Below are 14,024 nucleotides of genomic sequence, written 5' to 3' on the forward strand. Positions count from 1 at the left end.
GAATTATAATAAACAGCAATATTGGAGGGGAGGGAAAGGCTGTTAGATTTTTGTCTAAGAACACTTAGGTTTCAGTCCAGTGAGCATCAGGTAACTTTCTGCAGGCCTCACTTATTACAGCTTTCACTGCATTTGATTCAAATAATAATCCCTGCTAATACCACACTTTGCCAGTGATCTTTCTGTTTGTTTGTTGTTTGTTTCTTCTGGGATATGAACATAGCTTGCAGAGTTAGCTATAGTTCTGTTGCTTTCAGCAGTAAGTTATTCCCTGTCTTCTTTCCATCACCACCCTAGGTACATTCTTTATATGATTTGTTATTGGGCAAGTTCCATTCTGTTGTGAAGAGAATGTTACGTGAATTCTGTTCAGGTGTTAGTAGCCTCTGACTAGTAGTTCAATTTCAAGTTTGCCTGGTATAATGCATACCTCTGCCTTTAATTTCCTTTATGGTGAGCATAGCAGCTATCCTTTTCTTAGCTCAAGGAAATTTTTCTGCATATTGTAGGGTCTGGGTGAGCAATGAGTTTTTGTTCCTAGCCTGGTCCAACTAACAAGAAATCTTTCCAAGTAAAAATATTAGATCAGGTTTTTTGGGGGTTTTTTTGTTGGTTTTTTTAATTTGTTTGTTTTGTGGAAACTAAGCCTATATTACATTTCTTCCTAATTCTCATGGTGTTTAAGTAAAGGCAATGTTGTGTACTGAATAGAATTAACTTTTCATATCAGGATAATTATATTACTACACTCCTGAGTTAAAATATTTTATGTCCTTGTCTTACATCAGTTAATTTTTTTCCTTTCTTCTTTTTTTTCCTTCTCTCTCCAGAGATGGCTATGTTAGACAAGCTATAATTAGGACTTTCTCCATCTCCTCCTAGTCTCAAAGCTCTAAAACAACCTTTCCTTATCTTGGAGAGAATTTTACCATTGAGGATTTCTTGTTTTGACTGTTGCTGCTCTAATATGACAGTTTGCAAATGTTTTTCTGTCATATCTTGGATTTTTGTCACTGTTGAAAAAGCATGGGACTTGAGAATTCTAGGGAGCCTTCTAAAGTTATAGAGAAGTATGTATTTATTTCAAAAGTACCTTGATCATGTTTGATGTCAAGTTTGCTTAACTCAATACAATTTCTAAACATGTTCTCAGTCACTCTTTAAAATTTAAATGTATTGTTTAAAGCTTCTAGCACTAAAACCGTAAACAATCCATAGCTGTAAGAAGTTCTCCCCTTTGGCACCAAGAATTGAGAGTCTAGGTATGGTTTATTCTTAGTACTTGTAATATGGAAAGTAGTTTTCTGTCATTCACCTAGGTTTGCATTCATCCAGCCCCCTGTTACTCCATCACTTTAATAAAGCATCTTGGGTTTAAAGATAGTAGTTCTGAGGTGCTTCTCTGTAGGGTTTTGTTTCTTCTGTATCTGGAGAGAGAGGTGTCTGAATGTGCCTCTTTCCAGCTGACTGACTACAAAAGCCTAACTGCCTAATGTAAATTAAATTTAATACTTTGTGCATATAACTAGGTTTATATATTGGTTTGTATATTTGAATTGGCCTGGAGCTGGCAATGCCAAGTACCTCAGAGGGTAAAGGTCCAAATCTAACTTGTGTGAAATGAATTTGCACAAATCTTTATGGTGATTGTTGTTTTAAGAGGTATGGGCCTATTCAAAGGCCATGTGGAGTAAATGGATGCAAGAACTACTTTCCTGTTTTAGGTAAGTGCTTTGTCATACAAGTGATGTGACAAAGTTAAACTGCTTCAGTCAGTTTACTCCTGATCTCATATTAATCCTCACCCCAACTCTTCCCTGGTTTTCCTTCCATTAAATCCTGTACACTTCTCAGTGGGACACACTTCCACCCCCCACCCCCTCCACCCCCAGTCATGTCAGTCATTTATTTTGTTACTAGCAACATATTTGTCCTTCATGCAGGAAGGTAATAAGCCAGGAACCCAAATCTATGTATAGACAGATCTTCTACTCTGTAAATGTGGTTATGTATGTGAATATGGGTATAATACATTTATTGAGTACCAATGTCAGAAATCTGCATAAGATTGGATTTAGGGTTTTTTTCCCCCAAATCATTAGAGAAGTCTTCATGAAAGGATAAAAAAAGAAATATAAATACTGAATAGTGAGTCTTAAGCATTCTGAATCATAATCTACTGCTTCAGAATCTTATTGCTAAAAAATAAATGCTACCAATTCCTTTACTCTCCCTTTGGATTTCTTATGGCTCACACTTCAAGCTATTTTTCTGCAGTCACTAATGCTAGGCATTTCAGCTTGTATAAAAGAGGTTTTCTGTGCAGTGGCATCTATTGTCTGGTTTTCTGCAATGCCTTTTCTTCCTATGTCATTATCCATCACAGTATTCCATTGATTAAGTACTTCCGTAGTATTGTATGCAATAAATATGTGTATTTGTTAGTAGCATGATTTTTGCATTAGTGAGAAGAAAGTGTAATAATTGTAATATTTTACATGCTTATAGGCATCTTATGTCTGGCTTTAGTACTGAAGTAGTCTTTAAAATAAAAGGTGGCTTCGCACTTGAAATATAAATGACCATTCTTGTAATGGCATGGTTCAGAGAACTGACTATTTAGCAGTGGTAATGTATAGAAAAATAACCTTTACCTTTCCTTGTTTGTTAAAGTTATAATCTTGTGAGGGATTATTATTAGTAGTATTAGTGTTACCATTATTTTTATTTGGGATCTTGTTTTCTTACAAAATAGTTCTTATAAAAGGATCAACATTTGTTATGCATATATTATTACAAACCAAGCAAATAAAGGAAAATATTTCAGTCTGATCTTATAGCTCTCTCTTGATTAAAGCTTTAGCTGCTAGTATGTTTTAGATACCACAGTTGGACATAATTCTCATAACTAAAACATCCTTAATAGTGAATATTTTTAATTTCCAGCAAAGTAAGCAGTTTGCGTATGGATTTGCAGAGGAAGTTAGAAAATTGGACTTTGGTGCTGTAACGCCTGGTTATGATTTTATGAAGACACTTAGGTACCTATCTTAATGCACCTGTAAGATCATTTATGTGTGAAGCTCTCTAAATAAAAATGGAGAGTGTGCGTATTTTTTCTGTACTGTGGGGTGCTCAGCACTTTCTTTCACCCGTAACACATTTGCAAGGTTTTAAAATGATGATGGTGAGTAATGTTAAGCATTTTCATTACTCTAGGGAAGGCATAGAGTCTATTCTTCCTCCTAATGTTCATGAAATAGCTGAGAACCGGCTTTACGTGTCAGTCACTAACACCAGAAACGGGGAAAATCGCTTGGTTTCAAATTTTGCCTCCAGGGAGGACCTCATTAAGGTAATGATGTTGAATATTGCTGCTTCAAATAAAAACGCTTCAGTTTCTTCAAGACTTGGGTGAATGTTGTTAGCTGTACAATAAATCACTGTTTTACTCAAATAATCACACTATCAGTGGAGCTACAACCATAACATAAACAATGGAAGCAGAATTCAATCTTCTTTCAATTTTGGTGTGTGTGTTTCTTTAATCTCTTTTTAAAGTACTACCTTGTAGACAAAGTGTGTTTAAAAAGCAACAGGGTAACTAATGGTTACAGTAGATGAGACTAAAATAGACAATCTCAAAATTTTGTAACAATTTGCTGAGTCATTTTGCACTCTTCATTGATACCGTTTTGAATGTCGCTTTTAAAATCTGAATCGGGATTGTATACATAAGCTGATAGGAAATGGTAGGAGGAATTCAGATGCATGTAGAGCAGATATTCTTTCTAGTAATTGATTATATCTTAATGGAGAATATCATAAGATACAGCAGAATAAAGGAGGAAATAGAATAAGAAGGAATTCCTTCTTTCCCTACCCTTGTGGATGCTTAGAGTAAATAAGATCTTCTTTATAGTTAACAATTAGAGAAGAAAGATCATACTCATTAGCAAAATCTCAATGCATGTAAATGTATGCATTATAAAACTAATATGTTGACTGATCACTGCTACATTATTTAATATGGATACACATGTATGAAAATTTGTATTGGTTCAGAATTACTTTGTTACCTTTTCTTCACTTTTTTTTTTTTTTCTTTATTCTTTCTCCTTTATTTTCTCTAGGTCCTGCTAGCAAGTAGTTTTGTACCAGTATATGCAGGAATTAAGCCAGTGGAATATAAAGGAGAGGTAATTTTTCATTAAGTTTAACTACAAACTTTTTTTTCTTTTTGTGAAAGAGCATTCTTCATTTATGTTGCAGTTATTTGATCTTAAGGGAAGACAACTGCAATATTGTATTTTTTTGGAATAGTTGATACTGTTGATACTGTAGATTAACACCATGAAAAAGGTGACATGAGTTTGTTCATGTGTTGTTTCAAAAATTGTGGGTGCTGAGGCTGAAATGATCTCTGTGCATGAAGCTGTTTCCTAAAAGTAATGTCTTAGTAAAGATGCTTCTCATGACAAGCTGTGTTACCAACTCTAAAATGCTTTTTGCAATTTAAAGGACCACCAATCTGCATTTCTGTTTAATGGAAGGAATGACAAGGAAGCTCTTGGCAGATTGAACACTGCTGGAGTATGTGTGTTTGTTTACATGTGGTGGTCTCATGTTCTGTACAGAATTACATGCTTACCAGATACTTTCAAATCTCCTACCTCTGGACAAGCATTAAAGAATAAACTTTTTTCCCTGTAGCACACAAAGTTTTCAGAGGTGTACACTACTATAAGAAGACCTTTTCACAGTTGCCTGTTCTTGATTTATCTTCAAGAACATTTTTGTCTTTCTTACGTAAATATATTAATACTTCAAGAATAACTTTGGTTGTTTAGTATGTTTGTAATAACTAGAAGCATGAAAACAGCCATTTCTTTCTTTCGGAGAAATACTACATGATAGTTTTCCCTTTACTTCCTCATAAGTATCCAAATGATGTCTTTAGAACATCTATAATCCTCACAGCGACCCTAATAAAAAAAAAAAAAAAAAAAAGGCCAAAACCAGAAAAATTACCAAAAAAAACCAACCCACCAAACCAAAAAAACCCAAAACAAACAACCTACAAAACAATATGTATTTGTCTGTATCGAGAAGGAGTTGGAGTTCATTATGTCAGAAAGTTTGCCAGCCTTAGAATTATGTGTACAGCAATACATACCAGCTAAAATGTTTGAAGGATTTAAATCAGTATTGCGTGACAGCTTGAGTTAAATGGAGACTGCTTGCAGCTTCCTAGGATGTGGAAATTTTGATGATTGGAGTCTTTACATGTTGCTCTTGCAGTTCGATGGGCATGCATGGATGTTTAGGTTCATTCTGCCATTAGTTAAAGGGAAGAAATGTCATTGTTAAATTTCTTGTGGTGTTCTTTCAATTAAGAAATTGAAGAGTTGCTTCGCAGTTTTGTCCAAAGCTTATTTAAAACTCATTTGATTGGATGAACTCTGCTATTATGATTTGCAGGGGTATTGTAGTATTTACTGAAACACCTGCAGTTTCTTCTTCCTAGTGGACAGTTCTCATTCCTACCTAACTTAATTCTTTGCATTCAAACGTGAAATCAATGCATGTTTTTCACAGAAACTGGTTATTCTGTTACTTGAAAGCTTGTTGTCATTCACAAAGCTTCTTACTACTCTCCTTAAGTGAGATTCAGAAAAGGCAGTTTCTGGGAATGAGGTTGCTTTCATTTGTTACTTGTTGGAGGTGATTAGTTCTGCATGTCTGCACTGACTTTTCTCATACTCTGTAAAACAGTGCAGTTGTGGTTTGTGGCTTCCATTCTCTTAGTCCACAGCACTTAGAGCAGGGTGAGAACAAAAACCCTAGGATCTCTCTTGCAATAGGATTTCCTTGGTTTGGAATAGTTGGTAAGGAGTTTATATGGGTGGGTAATAGAGGCTCTAAAGCATTCAGTGGAGAGCCAGATATGTGGCATGTAGCCTCATGATACAGATATTGTAAGCACTGAAATCAGTAAGATGGATTGGATATTGATTTGGCTCTGTGAGGCCACCTGTCATACTAGCATATTCCTAGTTTCATGGAAGCTGTACATTAACAGACCAATGTTCTGTCTGTCTGCATTTACACTAGTTTCAAGTATTAAATTCCTTAGGCCATGTGTTCCAGGGCAGCATGAAATCAAGCTGCTAACTACTCGAGTGTACTGGCCTTATATGTGCTTCAGAAAAGTTACTATGCATCTTCTCTGTGCTATATATGTCACCTGCATACATATCACCAGGTCATCTGGGAGTGTTTTTAAAATGTATTTCAGAATGGTATTCTAGGTACATGATGCATGGTAAGTAAGAGAGTATGGTGCACTTTTGCTAGAATAGTATCAGAAAATAGCCAAATCTGTTGCTAGCTTGTCCCTACAGCCTGTAGAAAATGAACCCTAGGATAAACTGTTCGCAGCAATTTTCTGTTTAGGAAGAATACTTTTTGGGAAGCATTTGGCTTACGCTGAAGTGGAATTTGGCTGTGGTCCCTGTAAATATTAGGCTTGTGCCCCTAGACTGCCTTTAGAACCACAAAATATCACAGAATCCTGGTATGCTTTGAGTTGGAAGGGACCTTAAAGATCATCCAGTTCCAACCTCCCTGCCATGGGCAGGGACAGCTCGCACTAGACCGCGTTGCTCAAAGCCCCATCCAGCCTGGCCTTGACCAGTTCCAGGGATGGGGCAGCCACAACTTCTCTGGGCAACCTGTTCTAGTGTCTCACCACCCTCATAGTGAGGAATTTCTTCCTAATGTCTAATCTAAATCTGCCCTCTTTCAGTTTAAAGCCATTACTCCTTGTCCTGTCACCACTTGCTCATATAAAAAGTCCCTCTCCAGATTAATTGTAGCTAAAGCTACTGGAAAGCTGCTCTAAGGTTTCCCCTGAGCCTTCTCTTCTCCAGGCTGAACAACCCCAACTCTCTCAGCTTGCCTGCACAGGAGAGGTGCTCCAGCCCTCTGATCTTCATGGCTCTCCTCTGGGCTTGCTTGAGCAGATCCATGTCTCTCTTGTGTTGGGGGCCTCAGAGCTGAACGCAGTACTGCAAGTGGGGTCTCACAAAAGTGGAGAAGAGTGGGAGAATCGCCTCCTCAACCTGCTGGTCATGCTCCTTTTGATGCAGCCCATGACACGGTTGGCTTTCTGCGCTGCCAGCACACACTGCCGTCTCATGTTGAGCTTCTTGTCAACCAGTATCCCAAAGTCTTTCATGTGTGGGGCTCTGCAAGAAATCAGTTGGTTGCTTTTGTTTTTAATTCCTAATTCTTTCCTATACTCCTTTAGCAGCCTTGTTATCTGCTCCCTCTTATGTGCCATAGTTGTTCAGCTCTTTTCCACTTTTACCTTCTGCTTTCCAGCTATTGCTGTCTTGTATTGTGTATGTAAGAATACAAGAGGCTCTGGGAGAAGAAGAGATGAGTCATGTTTGGTTTAGCTTCTACAGTCACTTTACTTGAACATACAGGTTGTCCAGCTCCTAGTTTGAATCAGAGTAATGTTTTAGAGGAGTAGACATTATCTATTATGTTTCATGTGTAATATTATGATCTGATGTTTTCATGTATGTGTTGCAAACAATTCTGCCTGGGGCATTTTCTTATTAGATTAACTAACGAGCCTTATCAGTAGCTTGATAAATATATTACATATTTACACATGTCAAATGCTCATTGATGAAACACTCTGTGTGTACTTTTGTCAGTTTTTTGATTTTTTTGTCTTATACTCAAGTTATTCATGGTATTCTGAGAAGGAACATTGAAAGTTTTCTTGAGGGTGGGGTGGAGGAGGGACAGGAAGAATGGAGTATTCAGTTATGATCATACTGTACTAAGGTTGCTTTTAAAATATTTCTATTTCCCAATAGAAGTGGGTCGATGGTGGCATTACCAATGGCCTTCCTATCTTGCCTTTTGGAAGAACTGTGACAATTTCTCCTTTCAGTGGTCGTTTAGATATATGTCCACAAGATAAAGGACGTGTTGATCTTTATATTAAATATGCAAAACAAGATATAATGGTGAGTTGCTTGTTTGTTAAATAAATTCAGAAGAAGAAAAAGTACATGTGCAGTTAAGGCTATGCTTATTTTTAAGTGTCCATTTTGTGCTTATATATCAACATAAGTAATATTTTGGCATTTTGTGCTTTGCAGATGGAGGGTAAACTTTTTCTTAATGCAAGGGAAGGAAAATGTAGAATAAAGAAGAAAGGTTGGAAAACATTGGTTTAATACAAAATGGAGCAAATTATCACAGGCTATTAAATGTAAATAATCTAGGCTTGCTTTAAGTATCAGCTGTCTTTGTCTAGGCAGGGTGTTTATAGGAAAAAAAAAAAAAAATAAAGACTTCTGTAGAATAACTTGGAGAGGGAAACACCAGAACAGCCCTTCATGCTTATTGAAATCAGCTGCTCTAACTGAATTTAAAATACAAGTTTAAGTTGTACGTTTGAAATGGTATGCAATGACTTGTCACCTCATTGCTCAAGAAAGCTTGTGAACATTTGTGACCACAGTGCTCTTATACTGAAATAGAGGCTAAGACTGATTTTATGCCCTCCTTTTCATCATTGACATTTCTGTCTTTGCAAGCTTCTTCTCACAAACTTTAACCACAGTATTGCTTCCTTTGGCATGATGAAAGAAAGTATTGAATAGCGGTAGACCTAGCTGTCAACAAAATTCCATTAGAAAGAAAAATAAAGATTAACAGTAATTGGTACCTTTTTTTTTTTTTTTTCCTTTTTGGTTTCTTTCAGACAGTTCTTACTGTGTTTTCTTAATTTGAGTAAAATTAGTGTTATGTAATGTCATACTATAATAGAGCAATTTCTGAATTTTTATAATGTTTCACAGATTTAAAACATGGCAATACTTGATAAATGATCGTAAAGAATGAAATTATTGATTTCATACATACTGAAATTATACGCAATCGCTTATTATATATTTCTTAGTCATGATTTGTACCTAAAATCTAGTGCATCTAGAGGAGGAAAAATGAGCTGATTATTAGATTATTTTAGAGACAGAAAATTAATTGCAGATTTTTATTGGTTCTAAGGTTGTGCAGGTGCAGACTTGTGCAGAAACTGGGGCAAAATTTTAAACTATTCCATTTGGAGCACCTTTAGCTTTTAGAGCTGTAAAGATGTGCACTAAGATTATTTTTTTTTTTCCAGCAATGTAATCTACTTAAAATGAAGAGTTGTGTATTTTCATTTCTCTGTACTGGAATGTGAACAGTTTTGTGTCTCCTCAAACCTCCTCCATCTATTAGTGCCAGAATTTGCATAATTGCTTACTTCAAATAGTGAAGATTATTTTGATATTGTTTTGCAAAATTGTGTATAATAGTCTGCAGCTAAAGTATTAATAAATTAATTGAACATTAGTTTTAATTTTGTTGTAAACAATTTAATAACATCTGTACTTAAGAACAAAGTTACGAAATCTTTTTACACCATCAAAATGACCACTTGAGATGATGAGTAATTCTTAATTTGTAATAAAGCTTAATTTGTACTCATATGTTAAACATTGACTGGGAATGTTCCCAAGAATGTGGTTGTTTGCACTAGTAAGCTGTCAAAATATTTCCTTGCACAAGTTTAGCATGTGCCAGGACCACTCTGCCAGACACTTCTGGGAATGATTCCAAAGTCAAAATGTTTCAGAAACTTTGGGCAGTTTTACAGGCATACAGGCTGTCTTGGATGCTGTGAGTTTACGAGTGTATATGCAGACCCGTAGTGCCAGTTTGTCTTGGCGTTCAGCAGTGTACCTGGACATGGTTAATTCACTGGTGTAGACATAGCCATGCTGGACTTTTGTTTTTACATATGCTACATGAAACAGATGACAGTACAGATAGCAACACAGTCAAGTCTAGATAAGTTGCTTTAATAAACTAATTTATAGCTTCTTGCTCTGTTGCAGCTGTCTCTGGCCAACCTAGTAAGACTTAATCAAGCTTTTTTCCCACCAAACCAGGAGAAAATGGAATCATTGTACCAAAATGGATTTGATGATGCTGTTCATTTTTTACTGAAAGAAAACTGGTTTGAGTAGATGGAACACAGAAAATTAACAAAACCTGATGGCTGTCATAACAATTCCTACAGAATTTCAGGGATTGCTGTCCCACTTCCCATTTGTGAAAATAAAAAAATCGCAATGGCATTGCATCTGATTATGCCGAGAAAGTATCAGTTGCATTCCAAAGACCTGTGTAAACGTTTCAGAATGGGGAATTGTACTTGCCTGGTAGTTGTCTTGTTTTGAGGAGATTCAAGCTTAGATCCATTTTGCTTCAGCTGAGGACTTGAGTATGGGAAAGTCTTTTTCAGTGTTATTTCAGAGACAAATCGACATTGTACCATGAAAAATTGCGATCTGTATTGTTCACTTGATGTAATAGTTGTGCATGCTAATTGCATGCTTGCAATATTGCTGATCCAGTACCTACTTTGCAGTGTTCTAAAGGACTTGAACGCTTAGCACTAGCCAGAAGAAATAAAACATTTGCCCTTTAACTCTGTATATTTTTTAATATTAAAAGTTATTGCCTTTTTCAGTGAATGTGGTCTTCTAAAATTTGAAATACTAGTTGAAATTTGTAACAGAAGTGTGATGTTTGAAAATAAAAAATCTTGTAAAAAAGGGTATAAGAAATTGTTATTTATTATGTTTACTTCCTCTGCTAAAATTGAATAAATATATTTTATTGAAACTTTTGTCAAGAGTTCATTTATAAATTTCTTGGAATGCTGTAACAATCTGATTATCTGAAAAAAACCTCCCAACCAAACCAGTCTATTGGAGAGAAACAAGTCAGCAGGTAATGAACTCAGACTCATATATCTTGTTCACCATTCACCTTGCAAGTTCAGGATTTTCAGTCTTAATGCCTTAATGCTAAAATCCAGAACTGTTTATTTAAAAGCAAACTGTTTGCTTTTTAAGTGTGCTTTTTAAGTTTATTTCTTAATACCTAAAGAGACTGAATTAAACATGTATGAAATTATAGAATTCCTCCAAAAGAATATCTGTGGAGTTGAGAAATAAGATTACAAAAAGAAAATCTGCTATAGCTATGTGAAAGCCTCTTCAGCACATAACCACTGTATTTATATGTAGATTGCATCAGATTAGGATTCATGTGGCAGGTAACAAATCCTTTTGTTACTGTTTTTGATAATGAAAAAATAAGGAAAAAAAACCCAACACTGATGTAAAGAACCTTACTTTCACTTTAGAACAGCAAATCTTTTTTCACTGCATGAGGTTCTTTATATGGTTATAACACTGTAGCTTGCATGATTTCCAGATCTGTAGGACAGCATTTTTCATGTAAATCTGAAATAAGTTACCTTTGTGCTACCGAGGCACCTGTGCCTGGCTCACTTGCATACTCATTTATGCAGAGGATAATGTTCAGTATGAATAGAAATATGAAATAATACTGTTAAGAAATTATCTTCTTTTACACTGATCTGCTATGGTCTGAGTCTCTGATTCAATGGTAATACCTGTTTTGACATTCTGGTGGAGACTTGAAACAGCTCTTTTTCACTTTGTGTTCTGGAGGCTTGGAGCTACTGACTGGCTTTCAGAAACAGCATCTATCTTCTGACCAGTTTCCTTTCTGAGCAATAATGGCACCATACATATTTAGTGAGCCTGTACAAAGCTTGTTTATCTGGATGCAGGTTTTTAAGAGATGCTTTTAAAGGAGAAGGTTATTAAATGCAAAGTTCATTTGCTGTTGATGCATGTAGCTTTTGAGCTTCGACACTGTCATAGTTTGCTATGCTCTTTAACCCATAAAAATCTGACTTTTTTCAGCGTATATTAATGTCATCCACAAGAACGTAAGCCCTATCATGTTCACTGAGCCCAAAGAGCCACAGGTAATTTTGTGTGCTTCAGAAATTGACCTTCTTAAGTTTATGATAGGATGATATAAGATGTTTCAGGAATAAAATCATATTAACGCAGACAGTGGAAATGTTCACTATGGTAAAATAAAGTGGGTTTTTTTCATGTCGGAGCATAATAGTTCAATGAGAAGAAAAATCTATTCAGTCACAACACTGGTGTACAGAGTGGCTACTGTTGCACGCATAGCAAGACTTGATATTTTTCAGTTACCACTAGTTTATAAATGTGTTTTGATTGTGTATGACCTACCCAAAGCCTATTTTTTTGAAGTTGTTCAGCTGGTCCTAATGAAGCATAGGAAAGCACATTCAGAAATGCATTATTTTCAGCCAACTATATTGAAATCCATGTTGCTTGAGTGAAAAAATTAAAACTTGTTTGAAAAAGGGGGATATTTCATGATCGATTAGCATATTTGGAAAATATCAGCCAAAGGTAATTCAGGATGATAGTCACAGTCTCTTTGTTTCATGGAAGAAGCCAAGGCTGCTACTAAGCATTCAGGTTTTGGAAATAACACCCATTTTATTTTCTCTTTCCCTCAATCCCTCCACTATATCACCTGGAAAATATCAGGTGTAAAGTTTAAGGAAAACTCATTTTTTCTAGTAAAAGTAGCGCTTTTATAATGGAGACATAACCTTATTAAAGGAAAGCCTATTTGCTTCCTGGTTTAGTCTTGCTGGCTGTCTGAATTGGTTGTAATTTCTTCCTGTTTATCTTTGTAAACTTCGAAGCCTCCTGATTCAGTTTTGTGTTTAGGCCTGTATTTACTGACTCAGTATTGCAATGTTTGAGCTTGGACAGAACTTTCTTTTTACAGTCTCTTAACTTTTAAGTGCATTTCCCATATCTGAATGTTGGCAATGTTGGGATGTTGGGGTTTTTTTGCCAAAAACAGTCTAGAGTAGAGGAGACCTCTGGGTGTGGGGAATGTTTCTGGTTCTGCAGCATGTAAGTGCCATTCACTTTTGCTGCTGCACGAATGAGTAACCAAGGAATGTTTGCAAAGGTGGCTTCTAGGTTAGGAAGGCCAACAAGTACCTTTACTTATGTCAGTCTGTTTCATGGGAAAAGATCTGATCCCTTTTAGATATTCTTGTGAGTATTTTCACTTGTATTAGTATTAATCCTATCCATACACCATTCCAGGTTTCCTAGTTAGAATATATATGGCTGCACTTGCTCCTAACAAAAAAAAAACCCCACCACCAAACACCAGAAAAAATCTGTTTTAAATCTCTGCTATGTATAGCCTTACTGGGCAGTTACACTTGTACATTTTGATTGGTCAAAAATTTTTCTATTTAAAAGAGAAGCAGAAATCTAACAAAATCAGAGCCTGTTTTCTATTAAGAGTAGTCATATTCTTCAAGAAGTGAATATTAACCTTTCTGAATGGAGAAAGTTCAGGGGTTTTTAGCACATTGGTCTAGATCTTTCCAGGCTAATTATGCTGACTAATAGCTGGAATTTTCTGTTAGAGCATCGTAAATCAGTTCTACTGAAAAGATCTTGGCCAGTTTGAGTTTGTTTGAGTTTCTTACAAAAGCCTAAGGTAGTCCTCTTTCAAGAAGTCCTTAATACATGGAGTTGAAAATTGGTTAATGATCTCTTTTGTCAAAACAAAACTAAATATGAATGTATAATTTTAAGAATACTTCTCAAATAGATTCTATTGTTTATTTTCTCTTAGAGGTGCTTTAGGTGTAATCCCGTGGCTGGAAGCAGAACCTTCTCAGAGTTTCATCTTCTCATGGACTTGCCATGCAAATAGGCTGCATAACTGTTTTTTTAAAAAATAGTAATAATCTTAAAAGGCTGAAGCAAATTAAACTTGCTAAAGCTCGCACCTACTCTGTACTATGATGCTGTTGAAAAACGATTGCAGTGAAGATAATTGCAAAAAATACTTATAATTTATTTTTAAGAAGTGCCTTTTCTGCTGAAACATTTCTAGCTCTGCTGGCTGTGTTGCCTGGGAGACCACTGGAGTTTTTTTCTTTTTTTAAACCCAGATTTCACAAATTCTTTTGAAAATCATTAGTA

At 35.7% G+C, this 14,024-nt stretch overlaps 1 protein-coding gene across 7 annotated transcripts in view; it reads left to right on the top strand.

Moving 5' to 3' along the window:
• The window catches only part of PNPLA4 (patatin like phospholipase domain containing 4), a 19,076-nt gene extending 8,312 nt beyond the window's left edge, over positions 1 to 10,764 (top strand). For 3 of the 7 annotated variants that reach the window (XM_030476725.1, XM_030476726.1, XM_030476731.1), the window contains 5 exons: positions 2,947 to 3,041; positions 3,220 to 3,355; positions 4,134 to 4,199; positions 7,896 to 8,048; positions 9,972 to 10,764. In XM_030476725.1, the coding sequence (XP_030332585.1) occupies positions 2,947 to 3,041; positions 3,220 to 3,355; positions 4,134 to 4,199; positions 7,896 to 8,048; positions 9,972 to 10,103 (582 nt within the window). In that variant the 3' untranslated portion in view covers positions 10,104 to 10,764. Of the gene's footprint in view, positions 1 to 830; positions 1,071 to 2,946; positions 3,042 to 3,219; positions 3,356 to 4,133; positions 4,200 to 7,895; positions 8,049 to 9,214 lie in introns of all 7 variants that reach the window. The other 4 variants (XM_030476732.1, XM_030476728.1, XM_030476727.1 and 1 more) reach the window with 4 other exon arrangements.
• Positions 10,765 to 14,024: the final 3,260 nt, after the last annotated feature.

This window comes from Strigops habroptila, chromosome 2 (genome assembly GCF_004027225.2).
Source record: "Strigops habroptila isolate Jane chromosome 2, bStrHab1.2.pri, whole genome shotgun sequence".
NCBI classification, from domain to species: Eukaryota; Metazoa; Chordata; class Aves; order Psittaciformes; family Psittacidae; genus Strigops; species Strigops habroptila.